Source organism: Trichechus manatus, unplaced genomic scaffold (genome assembly GCF_000243295.1).
Source record: "Trichechus manatus latirostris isolate Lorelei unplaced genomic scaffold, TriManLat1.0 scaffold00005, whole genome shotgun sequence".
NCBI lineage: Eukaryota > Metazoa > Chordata > Mammalia > Sirenia > Trichechidae > Trichechus > Trichechus manatus.
Window position 1 is genome coordinate 24,554,897 of NW_004443941.1, and position 24,965 is coordinate 24,579,861.

Below are 24,965 nucleotides of genomic sequence, written 5' to 3' on the forward strand. Positions count from 1 at the left end.
TCCTCATGCTCCCCAAATCCTATAAAGTGTTCAAAATTAAGTTTCATTAATAAATGCCCCTGTGAAAGTAATCAGCACACATATTTAATCAGCACATATTTTTCTGTACATCCTGGAGTGAACTCTCACAGAATCCCCTTTTTCCTGCTTTACAAAAGGCTTAAATCAACCTCTCTCCATTTCTAATCTTTTTCGTTCTTTAATTATACTTAATCCCAGAGGCATGAACATGTTGGATATATGCCATCTTGTAAATCAAGAATCCTATAATCCTTTCTTTAAGACTGGTCTCAAAATCTAACTTAGCTTCAACTAAATATGTAAATATGCAAAACTCTTCGGTCTCCAAAACACTTCATTAGCTGACAACCTGCAAAGGCAGATTAAGAGATAGTACAAAAATTGAGTAAGAAAATAAATGAATGTTTTACCAATTGTTACAACTTCTGAATAAAGTTATTTTCTTTGAATGACTACCTTAAATAAATGTTAGCCTATGAATCTAAATTAGTATACTATAGGGTAAGGATTTATGGGTTTTCTTCTCTTATGAAAATATTTCCCCCTTCAACGCCTCTCAAGAAACATAAAAGTACACACTTACCCCATTTTGCTTGCCGTGGTTAAATCATGCTCGGATCAAGGCTTATCTGGGCTCTGAATTAACTTAAAAGACGAGGTAGAGAAGTGGCTGATTTGACTTCTCCTGAAACGAGACTGTCATATGCTAACTAGGCCTTTAAATGAGGAAAATTAACATCTCTTCTAATTATGTAAGCTCCAGGTCAAATTCTAGCACCAACTAATCAAATAACTGAACTGCGTTTAGTTTCAAGGAGTAAAAAGAAAAAAAAAAAAAAACTGTTTAAGAGGAATGACTTTGGTATCTTAGAAAATTGGGAATTTATACATTGAAAATTTTTATAGCAATAAAAAGTTAGATTTTAAAAGTAAAATATATACCTTGATTACCTTAAATAATTTGTTTGAAGACAAATATTATTGGAAAAAATTCAATTTTCAGTAAAGCAGATACTTTTCTACCAAGTATCTTCCAGAATTTTGGGATTCACATTATATGTCCTGGTACCTGAAAACATCATCTTACCTTATCTTAACTTGACCAGTATTTATCTCCTTATAAATTCCAGTAAAATAATAATATTTAATTCTAAAACCAAACCAGTTAATGGAAAGCAACACATTTAAGAATGTCTAATTTTTTTAATGTAGCCTCAAACACTTATATAAACAGGGTCTTCTGAAATAACATACAAAGCTACTGAAATGAAAAACTAACAAAAATGCCATTTTATTAAAACAGTTTAAAAACACATTTCAACCCAGATTTATGGTTAGTAAAGAATAAAAATATAACATTTTTAGGTTATGAATATTCACAACATCTTGAGTGAAGAACTATGACATATGTTATCTATTATATACACCACCTTTGTCAGCTTTGGAAAACAGAGTTTCAACAAAGTCAGGTCTTTACTGTAATTTTTAAAATGTAGCTATTAGGTACTTTTCTAATACTTTATTATTCTATCGAAATGGTGAAGAAGTTTTCTGGGCATAGAATATGGAAGGACATAGAGATGTACTTTTTAAAAAATTGAGATTCAGATCATATACTGTAAAATTCACCCTTTTAAAGTGTATGATTCAGTGATTTTTAGTATATTCACAAGACTGTGCAACCAGCACCACTATCTAGTTCCAGAACATTCCTATCACCCCCCAAATACCCCAGTACCTCCCAACTTCCCCTTTCCCTGGCAACCACTAATCTACTTTCTGCCTGAATGGATTTGTCGATTCTGGGTATTCCATATAAATGGAATCATACAGTATGTAATCTTTTGTGACCGGCTTCTTTCACTTAGCAGTTGTTTTCAAGATTCATCCATTCTGTAGCATGTATGAGTACTCCATTCCTTTTCATGGCTGAATAATATCCGGTTGTATGGTATACTACATTTTGTTTACCTGTTAATTAGTTGATGGGCATGGGTTTCCACTTCTTGGCTATTATGAATAATGATGCTATGAACATTCATGTACAAGCCTTTCTGTGAACATATGTTTTCAATTTTCTTGGGTACACACTTAGGAGAAGAATTGCTGGGTCATATGGTAACTCTATGTTTAACTTTCTGAGGAGCTGTTTTTCCACAGTGGCTGCACCATTTCACATTCCCCATCAGCAACGTTTGAGGGTCCTGACTTTTTCACATCCTCACCATTATTTATTGTCTTTTTTATTATAGCCATCCTAATGGTTGGGAAGTGATATCTCACTGTGGTTTTGATTAGTAATACCTTTTCATATGCTTACTGGCCATTTGTATATCTTCTTTGGAGAAATGTCTATTCAAATTCTTTGCCTATTTTTTAATTGTGTTGTTTTTTTACTGTTGAGTTGTAAGAGCTCTTCATATATTCTGGCTACCAGACCAAAGCACTCGGCTGCTAACTGAAAGGTTGGCGGTTTGAACTCACCAGCCGCTCCGAGGCAGAAAGATGTAGCAGTCTACTTCCATAAAGATTACAGCCTTGGAAATCCTATGGGGCAGTTCTACTCTGTCCTATAGGATTGCTGTGAGTCAGAATCTAGTCGACGCAACACAACAACACAACAACAGACCCTTCTCAGATATTTGATTTTCAAGTACTTTCTCCCATTTGTGATAATGTCCTTTGATGCATAGATGTACTTTTTAAAGATGAAAAAAAAAACTGAGGCACAGGATTGAAAACTGACTTTGCCAAGATCTGATAGTTCTGTCGCATTTACTGAAATGAGCTAACTCTCAACTGAATGACATAATGTATTTTAAACCAATTATAACGATGAAAACAAAGTTGAAAAAAGGCATAAGTGAGTAATGGTTTTATTGGCAAGTTTGTAATATAGATATAGCATATGAAGTCATTTCAGATGACAGATTTAGTTGCTTTCCTTACAACTAAAAGCTTCAACCACCACATTAAAACTTCAGTGCAGAACATCTATCTACATGAGTAGCTTTAATTTCAGGCCTGGAGCAGCTGTGAAATGAAAGTTACCACACCATTCTAGTCCTTGGGTATCAGTATATTCTCCTTCACCTTCCACCCTGCAATAGCAAAAAATAAGTTTGTTCATTAACCAAGGCCAAAAATTTACAGTCCAGATGTAAGATTCTCTAGTTTACAATGTCTGAAACATTGTATCTTTCCACTTACAAAGTGCTGTTACATGGCACAAAAAATTACTATTCCAAAAGAACATTGCTACCATACAAATTTAGATACCCAAGATTTAGGATCACATAAGCTAAGTTTACACAAGACCAAAGAAATCAGTTAAAAAATGAAAAATTTATATTAGTTATCTGGCTTAATTAGTTCATTTATTCAACAAATATTTATTGACCACCAGCTAGGTATGAGGTGCTCTGTGATGGCTATAGAACAGTGAACGAGACAAGCGTAATTCCTTTTCTTGGATTCTTTGGAGGGGTAAAAATGCACTTCACATAAACAAACAGCATTTTATCCCTAATGAATTCATATTTTTGCAGCTACTGTATATGTTTTTAAATCTCCATTTCCAACTGTTCTTTGCTAGTACATAGAATACAATTGATTTTTGTATAATGACTTTGTCCCTTGCAAGCTTGCTAAACTCATTTGTTAGTTCTAATAACACTTTCAAGAGTCATTAGGATCTTCTACATAGATGATCATGTCGTCTGCAAATAAAGACAGTTTTATTCTTTCCAGACTATATGTTCCATCTATATTTTCAAAATAAAAATTTGGGGGTGGGGGAGAATTCCTTTACTGTTGTTTTGATGAATTTCAGGGGGAAGTAAAAGTAGATCTGTGTGCGTTCAACTTGCCTTCTTTATCTGGAAATCCCTCACTACTTCTTTAAATATTTCTTGGAAGGCTTCTCTGACTTTTTTCGATTACTTTTCATAGTCCTTCTCTCATCATAACGTTCTTATGAGCTAAGTAGGAAAAATATAATTGATCCTATTTTACAGAGAAAGTGATGGGGCCATAAGAGAGTTACACAAATTATATGGCAAGTAACTGAATTGTTGGGTTACTTTGGGTGGTACTCAAAAAGTACTCAAGAGCCTAGGTCCCTTGACCCCATATCTAAACAAAGAATAACATGAAGATGGGAAAAGTGAAAAAAATAAGAATAAAGAGGACAAAATAATGAAGGGGTTTAAGACTGACTCAAAAAGTTCTACAGAATAGAAAAGTCAAGAGGAAATAAATGAAAAGTCCAATGGATTATCACCAAGAATGCCATTTCCTTCGGATAGTTTAAATACTTTTTCTACCCAAAATAACCCAACAATTGTTAGAAACTAAATATTTTACAAAAGACGATTTAGCATTAAATATAATATTTAAGCAAATGTACGGTGACTTTATTTTAAGCTTACCTATTTTCATTGAAATTTCCAGTGTACTTTGCCCCACTTGGGAATGTATAAGTCCCCAATCCATGAAACATATTATCCTTAAAATGTCCTTCATATACTGCTCCTGAAAAATGTTCAAGTCTTCCAAAGCCATTCATCTGTTTGTAACAAAGGAAATGTCCTCAGTAACTAATCTGCAGTTTCTAGAACCTTACAAAAATGTACGCATATAAATCTACCATCCACATTGTCTTAGTTATCTAGGGCTGCTATAACAGAAATACCACAAGTGGGTGGCTTTAACAAAGAGAATTTTATTTTCTCACAGTTTAGGAGGTTAGAAGTCCAAATTCAGGGTGCTGGCTCTAGGGAAGGCTTTCTCTCTGTGTCAGCTCTGGAGGAGGGTCCTTGTCCCTTTAGCTTCTGCTTCCTGGTTCCTTGGAGATCTCCATGTGTCTTGGCACCTATCTTACCCCATCTCTACTTCTTGCTTGCTTGTCCACTCTCTTTTATACCTCAAAAGAGATTGACTCAAGATATACCCTACACTAAGCCTGCCTCATTAACATAACAAAGACAACCCATTCCCAAATGGGATTATAACCACAGGCATAGAGATTAGAATTTACAACACATATTTTTTGGGGACATAATTGAATCCATAATATACTTGATAATTATTTACTGTACCACTGTATAACCCTTTATTTCCAAAAAAAACAAGACATTTTTATCATTGTCCTTCAGGTACATATATCTATGAAGCCCACTCAATCAAATGTTCCCCATCTGAGGCATTTGAACATTTAGAGGGTCCATGAAGATAATAATAGTGGTCCTTAAGATACTCCAAATATTCAAAAATTTTAAAAGGCAACTAGTTTAGTTAGCTCAGGAAACAGTACAAAGTAGTTGTTGAGAACACAGATTTGGACTCAAGCAGATCTGGATACACATTCTTGTTTTATCACTTATTACCTAGGCAAGAGACCTGAGCGTGAATTCCCTCATTTGTAAAATAGGAGTAATGATGTCGTATAGGGTCACTATGAGTTGGAATCGACTCAATAGCATACAACAACAACAATGGTACTCACCTTGTGAAGTTATGAGGATTAAATAAAAAAATTATGTAATGAAAGATGAGAAAAATGATGGTGATGATGAATTCTCTGCATGAGTTTAATATTACTCATCTATGTTAAATATAATCATTTGTTATTTTTATTGTATAGTTTAGTCATTATGTATGTTTTCATTAATGGTAAAATGTCTGGAACCACTTAACCCATAAGGGTTACTTATCCATTGTTAATAATAAAAACAATAATAATACCTTGTCATCTTTCCAGCTTCCTTTGTAAATAATCCCATCAGGGGTGGTATGAATCCCTATTCCATTTCTCTCAAAGATTCCAGAAGGTGTTCTTGTACAGTCACCATCTTAACAAGAGAGAAGTACTGAAGATTATAAGGGGGAACATTGTTTGACTAAGTAATGCAGTATCCATGCCCAAGCCTAATCGCAGCTATACCCCTATGGATCTCCTTGGCTCCCTAGAACTGAAACCAATCAGATGACAGGTGAGGAGATCCATGGACCCAGAGGTCTTGAAACCATTGAGACCCAAGGACCAGGAAGATTGACAGCTCCTACAGGTTTCCAAGGCATGCTTTGTCTAGACTTAACACTGGAGTTTAGATTTAAAATCTATCCATCTATTAGTATTTCCAAGTTATTTTATTTAATGGATTTAATATTTTAACAGTAGCTTTTATAAACTGTGATAGTCTCATTTTTTTTACTCTTAAGCCAGTATAGAAAAAGTAACTGAATCACTCATGAGTACTGTGCTTCTCTAAATAATCATCTAAATGAAACCAAATGGCAAATATTTTCCCTAGATCAAAGATGAGAAGGTAAGGGGGGACAGGGAAGCTAGGTAAAGGGAAATAGAACCACCAGTATGGAAATAATGAGAATGCTAATAAATCGTGAAAAATGTAACCAATGTCACTAAACAACATGTATGGAAACTGTTAGATGAGAACCTAATTTCCTGTATAAACTTTCCCAAAGACACAATAAAAATTTTTTTAAAGTAATTGAAATGTATTCTTACCATACTTGTCTCCATTTGGAAATATAAAGCTTATCTTATATACTTCTGAGGCTGTTTTAAAAGATTTAAGAAAAGTCACATAAGTTTAAACAGTTTATGTCATAAGACCTATAAAAAATGCGCTTTAAGAGCTACCCAAATAGACTCACTTCATAAGATTACAAGCATATCATGTTACTTGGCGTTCACATTTCTAGTTGAGGGTCCTGGAGGAAATAAACAATTTTGCCTAGATGATCTATTTTTATTTATTTGTTTGTTTACTATAGCAGCTTTATTAAGATATAATTCACATACCACAAAATTAACCCTTTAAAAACTGTACAATTCAATGGTTTTTAGAATATTCAGAATTGTACAATCACCACCATAATCTAATTTTAGAATATTTTCGTTACTCCCAAAAGAAACCCTGTATCCACTAGCAGTTATTCCCCATTATCCTCATCCACTCTCCTCTCCCCTAGCCCCTGGCAACCACTAATCTACTTTGTGTCTCTATAGATTTGCCTATAATGGACATTTCATATAAATGGAATCATACAGTATGTAACCTTTTGTGACTGGCTTCTTTCACTGAGCATAATGTTTTCAAAGTTCATCCGTGTTGTAGCACATATCAGTACTTCATTCCTTTTTATTGCTGAATAATGTTCCACTGGAGTCCCTGGGTAGGACGGTCAATGCATTTGGCTGCTCAACAAAAGGTTGGAGGTTCAAGTCCACACAGAGGTACCTCAGAAGAAAGTCCTGGTGATCTACTTCTGAAAAATCAACCACTGAAAATTCTATGGAGGTGGTGGGGCCAAGATGGCGGATTAGTCAGACACTTCGTGTCATCCATCTTACAACAAAGACCCAAGAAAACAAGTGGATTGGATATATGTGACAATCTAGGAACTCTAAGCATTGAAGACAAAGCTGAAGAATCAGATTGAGCAACAGGTGGAAGGAGAGACAATTCAAAACAGAGGAAATGGTGAATTATAGATCTCTGGTGTCCTGCTAGCTGAATCAGCACAGCACAGACATATTGAGGCAAGCAATAGCATCTCAGGCTGAACCCTACCCTGTCTGGTACAGATAAGTAGCAGCAACTCTGCACATACCTCCAGAACCAAACATGAGTGACATCAGACCTGTGAAAATTAAGGGCAAGCTCCCAACCCACCATATGCACCATACCCCTTCCTCCACCAGAGCTCTATGGCCAAGGAGCACTCCCTTCTCTTCATCCATCCCCATCCCCCCTCCACCACCAGTCTGGAGGCATTCAACACTGCCACATCCCCTAAGGCGGGAACTCATGGCCCGGTCTGGAGGCGCTTGCCCTGTCGCCCAACCACTGGTATAGGGGGTCCACAGACTTGCAGTGCCCTTGACCCCCACTGATCACCCACACCACTGCCTTGTTGACCAACCTGGCACAGCATGCCCTCATTAGGATAAAATGGGCAGGGCTTCTAGCAGCAGTGGGAGCTGCAGCTCTGTGGCATTTGACACCATGCTGCCCCTCAAGAAAGGGCTTCACCCACCCACCCTAGGGGCCTGAGGCCCAGCAGTACAAGGCATTCCACCTAACCACACATGACAGGAGCCAGAGAACCAGTGGCGTTCCCCAATCCCTCCATCTAACAAAACTGGGCACCCAAGGGCTAACCCCCCGCTACACGGTCTAGTGGACAGAGGCATGCTCTCCATCCTGGCACCTGGGGGCAGCTGACAGCCCCCTGCTTTGCCCCCCACATAGCACCACACTGCAACCAGAGACTATGCCTGTTCCTAACACCACCACACAGCCCTGCCTACCCAGGGACTGTAGGAGAGTCTCCACACCATGCACTCGGTGTCCGATGACCCAGGCACCTGCTCCCCAACCAACCAGTAAGTGGCAGAGCACACACACAACACCCAACTCAACAACCAGGGAGAACAACCCCTGCACCAGTGTCCAGGTGACCAGCAGGACAGATTCATTATCTCACCAAAAACACCACCTACATCTTCAGCAGGCCTGCAAGAACAATGAAAAGACTCCCAGGCTCACATAACTAGTAGCTGTTCCGACCACCTGGAGACAGGAGGTGAAAGCTTCAGCAAGGCCAGATTAATGACCAGAGTAGCACACATGCCCAGCCTACTTGGACATATCAAAACAAAACAAAATACAAATGGACACAGTGAACCTGGGGTGGAAAAGGAAAGAGGAAGAGTGCTGACACAATGTGGGATTGCAGCCAATGCCAGAAACAATTTGTGTATAAAATTTTTAATGAGAAACTAATTTTCTCTGTAAATTTTCACCTAAATCACACACACACGCCACACACACACAACTTTCACCAAGACATATCATAATCAAGCATGCCAAAACCAAAGACAAAGAATCCTGAGAGTGGCTAGAGAAAAACAAAAAGTCACTTAAAAAGAGACCCACTAAGACAAAGCTCTGATTACTTAGCAGAAACAATGCAGGCAAGAAGGCAATGGGATGACATATATAAAGCCTTGAAGAAAAAAAATTGCCAGCGAAGAATTAAATTTGGAGCAAAATTGTCTCTCAAACACAATGACGAAATCAGGTCATTTCCAGATAAACAGAAATTAAGAGAATATGTAAAAACAAGACCAAAATTACAAGAAATATTACAGAGTCGTCCAGCTGGAAAACCATTAACATCAGACAACAATCCAAGACTAGGACACAGGACATATCAACCAGATACAAACCAAGATAGTGAACTCACAAAAACAAAACAAAGCTAAAAGACTGAAAATAGGGAACCAGAGACATCGATACATAAACGATGACAATGGCAAAACAAAAAAGAAGGAATAGCAGTGTAGTCATAGAACTTCCATATGGAGAGGAAGACAAAATGGTATCAAGAAATAAAAGCCTGGTTTAAACCAAGAAAAAATAAATTTCAAGGTAACCACAAAGGAAGCTAACAAATCTATCCATCAAAGTAAAAAAAAAAGAAAAACATAAAGACTCAACAAACACAAAATCAACAATAATGAACGAGATGAAAAGAAAACCCATAAACAAAAAGAACTCAGCACAGAAAATTAAGCAGAACAAAGAAACCATCACTACCACAAAACAAACAAACAAAATGACAGCAGTAAGCTCTTACTTATCAATAATTAAACTGAAGGCCTAAATGCACCAGTAAACAGACAGAAAGTGGCAGAATGGTTAAAAAAAAACATGATTCATCTATTTGCTGTCTACATGAGACACATCTTAGACACAATACATAAACAAAAACGCAAAAGATGGGAAAAAAATATATCAAGCAAACAACAACCAAAAAAAGCAAGAGTGGCAATATTAATCTCAGATAAAATAGACTTTAAAGCAAAATCCACCATAAAGGATAAGGAAAGACACTATATAATGATTAAAGGGTCAATACACCAAGAAGACATAACCATAATAAATATATACACATCCAATGACAGGACTCCAAAATTCATAAAACAAACTCTAACAGCGTTGGAAAGAGAAATAGACAGCTCCACAATAATATTAGGAAACTTCAACATACCACTTTCAGTGAAGGAAAGAATGTCTAGAAAGAAACTCAATAAAAATACAGAAGATCTAAATGCCACAATCAACCAACTCAACCTCATAGACATATACAGAACACTCCACCCAACAGCAGCAAAGTATACATTCTTTTCCAAAGCACATGGAAAATTCTTCAGAATAGACCACATTTTAGGCCACAAAGCAAGCCTTAACAAAATCCAAAACATCAAAATAATACAAAGCATTCTCTCTGACCACAATGCCATAAATCTGATCATAATGCCATTAAACCAGAAATCAATAACAGAAACAGCAAGGAAAAAAAAAATAAAAAACATGGAAACTGAACAACAGCTTGCTTAAAAACTACTGGGTAATAGAAGAAATCAAAGAGGGAATAAAAAGATTCATAGAATCAAATGAGAATAAAAATACATCTAACCAAAACCTTTGGGACACAGCAAGAGCAGTGCTTAGAGGTCAATTTATAGCAATAAATGCACACACCAAAAAAGAAGGGCCAAAATCAAAAACTTAACCCTACAACTTGAACAAATAGGAAGAGTACTAAAAGAAGCCATCGGGCATCAGAAGAAAGGAAATAATAAAGATCAGAGCAGAAATAAATGAAATAGAGAACAGTAAAACAATAGAAAGAATCAATAAGACCAAAAGTTGGTTCTTTGAAAAGATCAACAAAATTGAGAAATCACTGGCCAAATTTACAAAAGAAAAACAGAAAAGGAAGCAAACAACCTCAATAAGAAATGAGACAGGTGATATCACTAAAGACCTAACTAAAATAAAAAGGATCATAACAGAATACTATGAAAAATTGTCCTCTGACAAATTTGAAAACCTAAAGGAAATGTATAAATTTCTAGAAACACACTACCTACCTAAACTAACACAAACTGTTGGTAGAAAATCTAAACAGACCCACAACAAAAGAAAAGATTAAAGAGATAATAAATGAACTCCTAACATCGACAACAAAAAATTCCTGGCCTGGATGGCTTCACCGGAGAATTCTACCAAACTTTCAGAGAAGAGCTCACACCAGTACTACTCAAACTATTTCAAAGCACAGAAAAGGAAGGAATACTCCCGAATTCATTCTATGAAGCCAGCATAACCCTGATACCAAAGCCAGGCAAAAACCCCACAAAAAAAGAAAACTAAAGACCAATATCCTTAATGAATACAGATGCAAAAATTACAGCCAACAAAATTCAACAACATATCAAAGAAATAACACATCGTGACCAAGGGGGATTCATACCAGGTACGCAAGGATGGTTAAACGTTAGAAAATCAATCAACGTAATCCACCACATAAATAAAACAAAAGAAAAGAATCACACGATCACATCAATTGACACAGAAAAGGCATTTGACAAGGTCCAACACCCATTCCTGATAAAAACTTTCAATAAAATAGGAATACAGGGGAAATCCCTCAACATAATAAAGGGCATTTATACAAAACCAACAGCCAACATCATTCTAAATGGAGAGAGGCTGAAAGCATTCCCCCTGCCAATAGGAACCAGACAAGGATGCCCTTTATCATCATTTTCATTCAACATACATAGTGCTGGAAGTCCTAGCTAGAGCAATAAGGCAAGAAAAAGAAATAAACAGCATTCAAATTTGTAAGGCAGAGTTAAAACTATTGCTATTCACAGATGATATAATCCAATACACAGAAAACCCCACAGAATCCACGACTATCCCTATTTGCAGATGGTATGATCCTATAGACAGAAAACCCGAAAGAATCCACAAGAAAGCTACTAGAACTAACAGAAGATTCCAACAAAGTAGCAGGATACAAGACTAACTTACAAAAATCAGTTAGATTCCTCTACACCAACAAAGGGAACTTTGAAGAGAAAAATCACCAAATCAATACCATTTACAACAGCCCTCAAGAAGACAAAGTACTTAGTAATAAATCTAACCCAGGAATTAAAAGACCTATACAAAGAAAACTACAAAACACTACTGCAAAAGAAACCTGGATAACTGGAAAAACATAACATGCTCAGGGATAGGAAGACTCAATATTATGAAAATGTCAATATTACCCAAAGTGATCTACAGATACAAGGCAATCCCAATCCAAACTCCAACAGCATTCTTTAACCAGATGGAGAAACAAATCCACCAACTTTATACGGAAAGGGAGGAGGCCCCAGTAACTAAAGCATTACTGAAGAAGAACAAAGTGGCAGACCTCATACCACCTGGTTTTAGAACCTATTATACAGCCATGGTGCACAGTGGTTATGAGTTGGGCTGCTAACCAAAAGGTCAGCAGTTCAAATTCACCAGCTGCTCCTTGGGAAACCTATGGGAAAGTTCTAATCTTATATGTCCTATAGGGTCGCTATGAGTCAGAATCAGCTCAGTGGCAACAGGTTTGCTTTTGTTTGTTTGTTTTGTTTTTTGTTATACAGCCACAGTAGTCAAAACAGCCTGGTATTGGTACAACAAACACATAGACCAATGAAACTGAACTGAGAACCTAGACATAAATCCATCCATCTATGAGCAGCTGATATCTGACAAAGGGCCAAAGTCCATTAAATGGGGAAAAGACAGTCTCTTTAACAAGAGTGTGCTGGCATAACTGGATGTTCACCTGTAAAAAAATGAAACAAGATCCATACCTCACACCGTACATAAAAACTAACTCAAAAGGGATCAAAGACCTAAACATAAAATTTAAAAACTATAAAGATCATGGAAGAAAAAATAGGGACAAAGCTGGGGGCCCTAATATATGCCATAAATAGGATACAGACCATAAATAACAATGTACAAACATCTGAAGAGAAACTAGATAACTGGGAGCTCCTGAAAATTAAACACTTATGCTCATCAAAAGACTTCACCAAAAGAGTAAAAAGAGAACCTACAGACTGGGAAAAAAAATCATATAATATTTGCCCTTTTGTGACTGACTTATTTCCCTCAGCATAATTCCCTCCAGATTCATCCATGTTGTGAGATGATTCACGGATTCATCATTGTTCTTTATCGTTGCCTAGTATTCCAACTACTCTCTCTCCCCTCAGCACTCTCCCTCCTGTCTTTATCGTTGTTGTTAGGTGCTGTTGAATCGATTCCGACTCATAGCTACCCTAGGTAAAACAGAACGAAACACTGCCCAGTTCTGTGCCATCTTCACAATAGTTGCTATGTTTGAGCCCATTGTTGCGGCCACTGTGTCAATCCATCTCCTTGAGGATCTTCCTCTTTTGTGCTGACCCTCTATTTTATCAAGCATGATGTCCTTCTCCAGGGACAGGTCCCTCCTGATAACATGTCCAAAGTATGTGAGACGAGTTTCACCATCCTTGCTTCTAATGAGCATTCTGGCTGTACTTCCAAGACAGATGTGTTCATTCTTCTGGCAGTTCATGGTAAGTTCAATATAATTCATCAACACCATAATTCAAAGGCATCAATTCTTCTTCAGACTTCCTTATTCATCGTCCAGCTTTCACATGCATATGAGGCAACTGAAAACACCATGGCTTGAGTCAAGCTCACCTTAGTCCTTAAAGTGACTTCTTTGCTTTTAAACACTTTAAAGAAATCTCTTGCAGCAGATTTGCCCAATGCAATGCATCATCTGATTTCTTGGCTGCAGCTTCCATGGGCACTGATTGTGGACCCAAGCAAAATGAAATCCTTGACAACTTCAATCTTTTCTCCACTTATCATGATGTTGCTTATTGGTCCAGTTGTGAGGATTTTTGCTTTCTTTATGCTGAGGTGTAATCCATACTGAAGGCTGTGGTCTTTGATCTTCATCACTAAGTGCTTCAAGTCCTCTTCAGTTTCAGCAAGCAAGGTTGTGTCATCTGCATAACGCAGGTTGTTAATGAGTCTTCCTCCAATCTTGATGCTCCATTCTTCTTCATAAAGTCCAGCTTCTCAGATTATTTGCTCAGTATACAGATTGAATAAGTATGGGGAAAGGATACAACCCTGGGGCACACCTTTCCCGACTTTAAACCACCAATATCGCCTTGTTCTGTTGGAAGGACTGCCTCTTCGTCTGACTACAGGGTCCTCAGCACACTTAAGTGTTTTGGAATTGCCATTCTTCACAAAGTTATCCATAACTTGTTATGATCCACACAGTCGAATGCCACTGCATAGTCAATAGAACACAGGCAAACATCTTTCTGGTATTCTCTGCTTTCAGCCAGGATCCATCTGAAATCAGCAATGCTATCCCTCATCTCATGTCCTCTTCTGAATCCAGCTTGAATTTCTGGCAGTTCCCTGTAGATGTACTGTTGTAACTGCTTTTGAATGATCTTCAGCAAAATTTTGTGTGTGATATTAATGATATTGTTTGATAATTTCTGCATTCTGATGGATCTCCTTTCTTTCGAATGGGTACAGATATGGATCTTTTCCAGTTGGTTGGCCAGGGAGCTGTCTTCCAAATTTCTTGGCATAGACTAGTGAGCACCTCCAGTGCTGCACCCATTTGTTGAAATATCTCAGTTGGTATTCTGTCAATTCCTGGAGCCTTGTTTTTCACCAACAGTTTCAGTGCAGCTTGGATCTCTTCTTTCAGAACCATCCATACTTGATCACATGCTACCTCCTCAAACATGTGAATGACGACCAATTCTTTTCGGTACAGTGACTCTGTGTATTCTTTCCATCTTCTTTTGATGTTTCCTGTGTCGTTTAGTATTTTCCCTGTAGAATCCTTCAACACTGCAACTTGAGGCTTGAATTATTTCAGTTCTTTCAGCTTGAGAAATGCCGAGTGTGTTCTTCCCTTTTGGTTTCCTATCTCCAGGTCTTTGCACGTTTCATTATAAAACTTTGTCTTCTCGAGCCACCCTTTGAAATCTGTTCAGCTCTTTTACTTCATCATTTCTTCCTTTTGTTTTAGCTACTCTCTGTTCAAGAGTAACTTTCAGAGTCTCTTCTGACATCCATTTTGGTCTCTTCTTTCTTTCTTGTTTTTTTAATGACCTCTCTTTCTTCATGTATGATGTCCTTGATGTCATTCCACAACTCATCTTGTCTTCGGTCATTAGTATTCAACTCTTGAGATGGTCTCTAAATTTAGGTGGGATATACTCAAGATCGAACTTTGGCTCTCGTGGACTTGCTCTAATTTTCTTTAACTTCAACTTGAACTTGCATCTGAGCAATTACGGTCTGTTCCCCAGTCGGCCCCTGGCCTGGTTCTGACTGATGATATTGAGCTTTTCCATCACCTCTTTCCACAGATGTAGTTGATTTGATTCCTGTGTATTCCATCTGTATAATAGCCATTTATGTTGTTGAAAAAAGGTACTTGCAATGAAGTTGTTAGTCTTGCAAAATTCTATCATGCAATCTCTAGTGTCATTTCTATCACCAAGGCCATATTTTCCAACTACCAATTCTTCTGTTTCCAACTTTTGCATTCCAATCGTAATTATCAATGCGTCTTGATTGTATGTTTGATCTATTTCAGACTGCAGATGTTGGTAAAAATCTTCAATTTCTTCATCTTTGGTTTTAGTGGTTGGCGTGCAAATCTGAATGATAGTACTATTAACTGGTCTTCCCTGTAGGCATGTGGATATTATCCTATCACTGACAGCATTGTACTTCAGGATAGATCCTGAAATGTTCTTTTTGACGATGAATGCGATGCTATTCCTCTTCAAGTTGCCATTCCCGGCATAGTAGACCATATGATTGTCTGATTCAAAACGGCCAGTATCAGTCCATTTCAGCTCACTAATGCCTAGGCTATTGATGTTCACATGTTCCACTTCATTTTTGATGATTTCCAATTTTCCTAGATTCATACTTCATACATTTCACATTCTGATTATTAATGGATGTTTGCAGCTCTTTCTTCTCATTTTGAGTTGTGCCACATCGGTAAATGAAGGTCCCAAAGCTTGACTGGAGTCATTAAGTTTGACTCTATTTTGAGAAGGCAGCTCTTCCCCAGTCATATTTTGAGCGCCTTCCTACCTGAGGGACTCATCTTCCAGCACTTTATCAGACAATGTTCCACTGCTATTCATAAGGTTTTCACTAGCCACTTTTTTCAGAAGTAGACTGCCAGGTCCTTATTCCTAGTCTGTCTTAGTCTGGAAGCTCAACTGAAACCTGTTTCAAATACCAGCAGGGTCATCCTCTCGTCTTTGTTTCCCTAATTCGCTGCAACATCTCACAGAACATACAAACCGAACCACATAAAGGAAATGGCTCAAGTGGTTGTAGAGGCTGTCAAGTCTCAAATTCATGGGTCAGGAGTAGACTTCTCTCTGGATCCTCAGTCTCTGCCCACAGGCGCTCAGCTCTCTCGCTCCATGGGCCAGGAAGTCTACTGTGCCGTCTCCTGTAGGTCTCTCTTGTGGGTCTCTCCTGCCGGTCTCTCCTGGCTTGGTGGTGGTGGGTTCTTCTCTCTGCTCTGGAATTGGCTTTTTTAAAGCAAAACTGATCAATCCCCTTGGTGAGCCAGAATTATCTTATTTGCAGAGTCCTGCCCAATTACTTGGGTGAGAGTTACAAGACCATGGCAAGAAAGGCCATACTAAGTAATTTATCACACCACAGCTTTAACAAACAGAAGTTTATTCTCTAGTAGGCTAGAAGTCCGAATTCAGGGCACCAGCTCCAGGGGAAGTCTTTCTGTCAGCTCTGGAGGAAAGTCCTTGTCATCAATCTTGCTTCAGTCTAGCAGTTTCTCAGTGCAAGGACTCCAGGTCCAAAGGACATGCTCTGCTCCTGGCACTACTCTCTTTGTGGCATGAGGTCCCCATGACGTCTCTCTGCTGGCTTCTCTCTTTTATATCTCAAAAGAGATGGATTTAAGATACAACCTAATCTTGTAAATTGAATCCTTACTCATTGATATAACTGCCTCTAATTCTGCCTCATTAACATCATAGAGGTAGGATTTACAACACATAGGAAAATGACATCAGATGAGAAAATGGTGGACAATCACACAATACTGGGAATCATGGCCTAGTCAAGTTGACTCACATTTTGGGGGTACACAATTCAATCCATAACAGGTAGCCGGTATGATCTATTTGATTATCTCACAGAGGTAAGTAAAATGGAATGGAGAATCTCTGATCTGGCAGCAGGAGGAAATAGAAAAAGTTTTAAAAACATAATAAGGGGGAGGGGGAGGTAAGGGGTCCAAACTGAATGAGACTGGAATGTAGACCAGATAAAAAAGGAAGAAAAAAGACCACAAGACTAGGGGTATCTGTGTCTCAAAGCCCTTTGCCATTCAGGGGACTAAAAAATTAGAATCAATTTTTTTTTCCAACACGGAAGAAAACATGTATGTAGAATGGATAAGTAAACTTTTAGGGTAGTAGGGTCAAATAGAATGTTATGCCAAGTGTGTTCTGCAAATGAGAATTACCTGGGGTGCTTGTAAATTCCTGGGCCCTACCCCAAATCTACTGAATCAGAATCACTATGGGTGTGGCAAGGGAACTGATATTTTAAATTAGGTGCCAGTTGAGAAAGGTTGGAGGCTCATTCTTTCTGAGGAAGCAGAGTTATTAACACAATAAGAAGAAGACTTTAAAGTATTGTAACATCCACAGAGAGAAAGGGAAAGTAAATTATCCTTGAAATAGGAACAGGTGGTTATGAAAAAGAACCAATTAGCAAGCAAGAAATGAATAATATAATTGATTAAATAAAACTTCAATAGATGGGCCAAATAGTAGAATGGATATAATTGAAAAGTAATTAGTGAACCAGATCAGGTTGAAAAATTTTCCCAGAAAGAAAGTGCAAAGAAAACAACAGATAACCTACAAACAAAAAACTATCTAGAAAGGAAGAATCAGACTGACATCAGCAACAGTGGATGCTGAAAAAAATGGTATGGTATCTTTAAAATTCTGAGGGAAAATTTTGAACTTAACATTCTACTTGCAACCAAATTATTAATCTGAAATGATGGAAACTAAGGATTTTTTTTTTTTTTTTTGAGATGACTAAATTCAGAGTTTAGTACCTATGCTTCTCTCTGAAAGACATACTAGAAAATGTACTTTAACAAGGAGAAAAATTAATCCAGGAGAAAATAGGAAGATGAAAACTAAATGAGGAACAAACCAATTAGTAACATGATACTTTTATTTATTGTTAAGAAAATATTTGATGTTAAATACTGTTGTTTTTATTGTTATGTATTTATTATTAAGTTTTAAAATAGAATCTGTAGCTAAAATTGAGATGGTATCAATACGGAAATGGTGTGAAGGGTAGAGAGTAAACTTGCTAGAGTTCCGATCTTGTTTAGGGGTTAAATATTGATACCAATTAACACTAAATCTTAGAAAACTATAAATTTAGATATGTTTGTTTCATTTTTTTTCCTACAGTTTCTAAGGTTTGTTTGTAGATGAAGGATGAAATGTAGAGGTATGCACAGACTGCCATGTGTGCTCATAAATTAGTTACTCACATGTCTGCAAGATTAGAAGTTCCAAGGGGGCAGGGACACAGAACTGCTTTCTAAGTGTTTAACTAATGATACTAACTAGATTGCCAAATTGGCTTGTAGCTCTCCACATTTTCCTTGCTGTTCTGTCTGCCTGGCACATCCTTCTCTTTGACTGGTTAACTGGTAGTCTTCTTGGGAGTTGGAAAAAAGAGTTTAGTAGTCAGGGGTTTCATTTCTGACATCTACAGCCTATAGGGTCACTATGAGATGGAATCAACTCGATGGCAGTAGGTTTTTGGTTCTGGCACCAGACTGCCTAGGTTTGGATCCAGACTCCACCATCTTCTTTGGCCTTGGACAAATTATTTAGATCTCTATGCCTCAGCCTCCTTGCTTTTAGATGAGGCAGATTAAGTAAATGAGCTAATCCATGTAAAGCATTTAGGCCAGCGTCTAACTCTGTACAGACTAGCTATCTTTTTCTTGTAGTCTAGCTTTAACTCAGGCACTCTCTCTCTCATGAAGCCTTTCTTCTTATCTCCCCTCCCCCCCAGACTTCTCTAAGAGCCCACAGCACTGAGTTTATCCCCAATATAGTACTTAAACCAGCTGTCCTCAAGTTATTCCTGACACATGGGGTTGTTGTTATTGTTAGGTGCTGTTGAGTCGGTGCCAACTCATAGCCACCCCACGTACAACAGAATGAAACACTGAAACACTGCCCAGTCCTGCTCGATCCTGACAATTGCTGCTATGCTTCAGCCCTCTGTTGCAGCCACTGTGTCAGTCCACCTCTTTGAGGGTCTTCCACTTCTTTGCTGACCCTCTACTTTATCAAGCATGATGTCCTTCTCCCGGGACTGGTCCCTCCTGGTAACATGTCTAAAGTATGTGAGACAAAGTCTCACCATCCTTGCTTCCAAGGAACACTCTGGTTGTACATCTTCCAAGACAGATTTGTTGGTTCTTCTGGTAGTCTATGGTATATTCAATACTCTTCACCAACACCATAATTTAAAGGTGTCAATTCTTCTTCTGTCTTCCTTATTCATTGTCTAGCTTTCACGTGCATATGAGGCAATTGAAAATACCATGGTTTGGGTCAAGCTCACCTTAGTCCTCAAAGTGACATCTTTGCTTTTTAACACTTTAAAGAGGTCTTTCGCAGCAGATTTTCCCAATGCAATACGTCATTTGATTTCCTGACTGCTGCTTCTATGGGCATTGACTGGGGATCCAAGCAAAATGAAATCCTTGACAAACTCAATATTTTCTCTGTTTATCATGATGTTGTTTATTGGGCCAGTTGTGAGGATTTTGTTTTCTTTATGCTGAGGTGTAATCCATACCAAAGGCTGTAGTCCTTGATTGTCATCAGTAAGTGCTTCAAGTCCTCTTCACTTCAGCAAGCAAGGTCGTGTCATCTGCGTATCGCAGGTTGTTAACGCATCTTCCTCCAATCCTGATGATGCACTCTTCATCACACAGTCCAGCTTCTTGGATTATTTGCTCAGCATACCAGATTGAATAAGTATGGTGAAAGGATACAACCCTGATGCACACCCTTCCTGACCTTAACCAGGAACTATCTCCTAGTTCTGTTCAAATGACTGCCTCTTGGTCTATGTACAAGTTCCTCATGAGCACAATTAAGTGTTCTGGAATTCCCATTCTTCACCACGTAATCCATAATTTGTTATGATCTATACAGTCGAATGTCTTTGCATAGTCAATAAAACACAGGTAAACATCTTTTTGGTATTCTCTGCTTTCAGCCAAGATCCATCTGTCATCAGTAATGGTATCTCTCGTTCCATGTCCTCTTCTGAACTGGCTGACTCATGGGGACCCCGTGTGTATCAGAGTAGAACTGTGCTCCACAGGGCTTTCAAGGGCTGTGATTTTTTGGACGTAGACTGCTAGGTCCTTCTTCTGAGGTGCCTCTGGGTGGATTCCAACCACCAACCTTTTGGTTAGTAGCCAAGCTCTTAACTTTTTTGCCATCCAGGAACTCCAATACACTTAGAGTTCTATGAAATGTAAAGCTTTTTTGATGAGGATTCCCTATCACATCTGGGGCCCCAGGACGGGAATGGTGGATTAGTCATCTTTTCTCACCCTTCTGTCCAGCTCAGTGCTTGGTACACTAAGAGTACTAAGTGAATCAATGGCACCTGAAAACCCAAAACCCATTGCCGTCCAGTGGATTCCGACTCATAGCGACCCTACAGAACAGAAAAGAAATGCCCCATGGAGTTTCCAAGGAGCGCCTGGTGGATCTGAACTTCCGACCCTTTAGTTAGCAGCAGTAGCACATAACCACTACATCACCAGGGTTTCTGGCACTTGAAAAGCAGTCATTAAATGCTTATTAAGCAGAGCACTAAGTTAATCACATAAAAAATCAAATTGTTTTCAAATGTCCTTAGGGGTTCCACATTCGAAATTTTGGAATGTTGGAGCTAAGAGAATCTCAGAGATCCAGACCGTCTAGCTCCACAGGGGAAACTGAGGCCCAGAGAGGTTGGCATTTGCCTAAAGTACCACAGCAGCTAATGAATGGCAGGATCATAGCTAAAATCCGGGTCTCTTCGTCCGCTTTCCCCTTCCCCCCTCCCCCGAACTCCTGCCTCTTGTAGACGCTCAGGAAATATGTCACACCCATGTAACAGTTACCAGGGGCCGAGCTCTGGCTCAACGCGGGTTTTACTAAAGGAGCCCTTCCTCGCCCGGGGCGTTGGAAGAAGGGCACTCACTTGACAGAGGGATGGTGGAGAGACTTTCGGGACTTCGCAATCCCGCCGGGGCCGCCAGCTCTGCGGCCTGAAGGGGACCACACCCTCACTAGCACAGCGGAGCACTAGGTACGGTTTGGTTGCTAAGGAGACCCGCCACTCTCACCCGGAAGCGAATGTACGCGGACTGCTGCTGAGCCAATCAGAAGGGGCCGGGCTGGGGCTGTGCGGCAGCAGCTGGGCGGCTCCAGGTAAGATCCGTGGGAGTGGCCGAGCCCAGGCGGGGTCCGCGACCCCTAAGCACCCCTCCCACCGCCGCCTGGGGAAGCAGCGCTGCAAGCAGGGTACAGTCTCTTTTGGGGACAAGGGATGTGTGTTTGTGTGCGTGGTCTGTGCGTCGTCGTGTTTGTCACTGTGCGGACAGGTCTGTCGCCTCCCTGCTCCGGTAGTGGTCAGGGTCCGAGGAGTATGCCGGCCCGGTGTGTCCCAGCGGGTTTGCCTGGGACCCGTGAGTCTGTACTGGGACCGGGGGTCGAGGTCGACAGCTGAAGTTGTCTACGCTCAGGCTGGAGACGAGGGAGAATTCGGTCTCGGAGCGGAGTGAACGGTTGGATTTGGAGGCTCCATTTCTGGTCTCTGTTTCCATCTCGAGCTGAGTGCCTATCTGAGGAGAGGGCTCGGGACAATGTAAGTTGGAAGAAAGATACAAGATCTGAATCCGGATGGAGCTGCGTATTTCGGGATCAGTCAGATTTACCTAGGAGGGAAGTGGTGTGTGGTCAATTTTTCAATGCCTTACTTGCCGATGCTGTTCCTGGAAGCCAAACCTGGGTGGGAAACAAAGGATATTCTCAGAGCCAAATTTAGGTCCGTGTGTCCACAGTGAAGAAAGGTAGTTGAAATCTTCCCAGGCTAGGCGGAATAGAACAGTTGAGTCTGTCCATGTGAATTATGCAGCATAGTCCCTGTTCTTTGGAAAACGTCTAGGAAGAGTGGTATTGGAGAAGAGTGGTATTGGAGAATTGTTGAAGACAATCAGCAAGTCGTCTTTCAAAATTTTGAGTGGAGATCCCAGATCATATTGTAAAGGTAACGTTTTCTGGCCTGCTGTGAGACAAGTTGTTGATCACTCTTTCGGCAAGCAAGCTGTGGCTTGATCTGTTTGGCTACCACTTTTTTTTTTTTAATCTGAGTACAGTATCTTCTTGCTTTTTTCCTAATGTTTTCCAGGACACAAACTAACCTGAGCTAGGTGGTTTTTGAGATGAAGCTCTGATCTACCTGTGTCATTTGTATAGCCTTTCCTTTTTTCCTAAATTTTAGAAATAATGCGTAATTATTGATGCAAAGCCTTGCAGAATTCAGTTTGTCCCATTGTTTTTGTCTCCTGTTAAGTTATTAATGATCTAATATTTTTGTGAGTATGTGTACATATATGCCACTGGTTTTGCATAAGAACTTGAGGTAGTGTGACTTCTTTCTCATGCCATTCTTATCTAGAGTAGAGCTGGAGCCAAGGGAAACTTGTAATCGTGGAGTTTTTAAATTTGGGTTGGGAGGGGAGCCTGCTTATCTTTAAACTTCAAATCGAGGGTACAAGGTGTATATATATGGTAAGGAGGAAATATGGTGGAAAGAATCACAGCTTTGGAGTCAAACAGGATTGATTCAAACCCTGGCTCCACTGCTTCTATACTTGGTGACGTTAAATAAGCCATGTAAGTGATCTGGGTGCCAGTTTCCTCCTCCTAGTGACCCTATAGGACAGAGTAGAACTGCCCCTGGGGTTTCCAAAGCTGTAATCTTTACTGAAGCAAACTGCCACATCTTTCTCCACTGGAGCCGCTGGTGGTTTCAAACCACTGACCTTTCAGTTAGCAGCTGAGCCCTTAACCATTTCACCCCTAGAGCTCCCCACATAAAATACAGAAAATATTATTTAGCTTACAAGATTGTTAAAAGATTAAATGAAAGAACCCTAACTTTCCTCTCAACTGTAGACACATATATCCAACTACCTTCTAGACATCTCCATTTGAATATCTAATAGGCATCTAAATGTAACATTCAATCTGAGCTTGGGACACAGTAAATGGTAGTCTCCCTCCTAAGCGCCTGACACCACTACTCACCCAGTTTACTCAGGCAAAATATTTTGCAGTAATTTGTGACTCTCTTCTCTCACATCTACTTCATTTACCTTTAAAATATGTTTAGAATCCCTGACTACTTAGCAACTCCACCCTCGTCCAAGCCACTAAGTTTTCTCTCTAGCCTGAACAACTGTAGTAGCTTCCTAATTGGCCCTCTGTTTCTCCTCATCCTCCTACAGTCTCTTTATTCCTCACACAGCAGCTAGAGTAATTGTCTTAAGACATAAGTCAGTTGTATCAAGCTCTTGCCCAGCTCTCTAGTGACTTCCCATCATATTTATAATAAAATCCAAAGTCCTTGCCAGGACCCACATGGCCTCTCTGCTCTCTGACCTCATCTCTTTCCCTCACTTCACTGCAGCCCTGCCGAGCTTCTTACTATTCATCCAGCCCAGTGCAGCGAGGAAGTTCTGGACTCAGAGCCTTTGTACCTATTATTGCTTCTGCTTAAAATGCTCTTTACACAAGTATTTCATGGCTCATTGTCTCAGTTTGTTCAGGTCTCTGCTCAAGTGTGATCTCAGAGAAGCTTTACCTGACCACCTTATCTAAAATAGCGGCATCAGTTATTTTTTTCTTCATAACACTTAACGGACATTATTTTATATATGTGTTTGTATAATATCTGTCTTACCCCCTAGAAAGTAAGCTTCCCAAGGGCAGGAATTTTGTGTTCTTTGCTGTTATATCTCCAGGATCTGGCACATAATAAGTGTTCAATAAATATTTGTGGAATGGATGAGTGAATCACCATTCTTGTATAAGCTGTCTATTCAACCTTCAGTCATTCATTCCACAAATACGTTTTAAATTCCTACTATATGTCAGACCTATGCTAGAGGCACAGTGGTAATCAAAATAGACATGGTCTTTGCCTTCAAGGAGCTTACGGGGTGGGGTGGGGGGGATACAAACATAAAATAAACAATAAACGTGTGTAATTATGAAAAATGTTGAAGAAAGGAATACCAAGAGACAGTGTAGATTAGCATAATCAAGCAAGACCTTTTAGAAGACAGTTGATTTGAGATCTTAATGATGAGTTGAAGTTATCTAGCCAAAGACTGAGAGAACAGCATTTGAAAAAGTATAAAGTAGAAAAGCATGTTGTCTTAGTTATCTAGTGCTACTATAGCAGAAATACCACAAGTGGATGGCTTTAACAAACAGAAATTTATTTTCTCACAGTTTAGGGGAAGGTAGAAGTTCAGATTCAGGCACCAGCTCTAGGGGAGGGCTTTCTCTCTGTCAGCTCTGGGGGAAGAAAGGAACTTGTCTCTTTCTTGGTGATCTTCATGTGGCGTGGCATCTATCTTCCCCCATCTGTACTTCTCAGTGCCTAATCTCTTCCTTTTATATCTCAAACGTGATTGAGTTAAGACACACCCTACACTGATCTGGCCTCATTAACATAACAAAGAAACCCTATTCCCAAATGAGATTACATCTGCAGATATAGGAGTTAGGATTTACAACACATATTTTGGGGGGACACATTTCAATCCATAACACATAT

The 24,965-nt window shown here is 39.2% G+C and overlaps 2 protein-coding genes across 3 annotated transcripts in view; one reads left to right on the forward strand and one right to left on the reverse strand.

The window, feature by feature from the left end:
- Positions 1–2,821: 2,821 nt before the first annotated feature.
- On the reverse strand, positions 2,822–21,360 carry MORN2 (MORN repeat containing 2). Its single transcript, XM_004369540.2, has 5 exons — positions 21,318–21,360; positions 6,554–6,604; positions 5,767–5,873; positions 4,452–4,588; positions 2,822–3,122 (listed from the first exon to the last, which is right to left on the reverse strand). The coding sequence occupies exons 4-5, from the start codon at positions 4,586–4,588 to the stop codon at positions 3,020–3,022; spliced, it is 240 nt and encodes a 79-aa protein (XP_004369597.1). The 5' UTR covers positions 5,767–5,873; positions 6,554–6,604; positions 21,318–21,360; the 3' UTR covers positions 2,822–3,019.
- Positions 21,361–21,538: 178 nt separating this feature from the next.
- The window catches only part of DHX57 (DExH-box helicase 57), a 74,823-nt gene continuing 71,396 nt past the window's right edge, over positions 21,539–24,965 (forward strand). Inside the window, exon 1 of one of the 2 annotated variants that reach the window (XM_023735737.1) lies at positions 21,539–21,547. The gene's annotated coding sequence lies outside the window, so the exon portion shown is untranslated. Of the gene's footprint in view, positions 21,548–21,570; positions 21,641–24,965 lie in introns of those variants that run through there. The other variant, XM_023735734.1, reaches the window with a different exon arrangement.

Excerpts from the sequence above, each read along its gene's own strand:
- MORN2 (XM_004369540.2), bottom strand. The coding sequence starts at position 4,588 with ATGAATGGCTTTGGAAGACTTGAACATTTTTCAGGAGCAGTATATGAA. Across the intron at positions 3,123-4,451 it reads GGAAATTTCAATGAAAATAG|GGTGGAAGGTGAAGGAGAAT; the intron begins GTAAGCTTAAAA and ends TTGCTATTGCAG.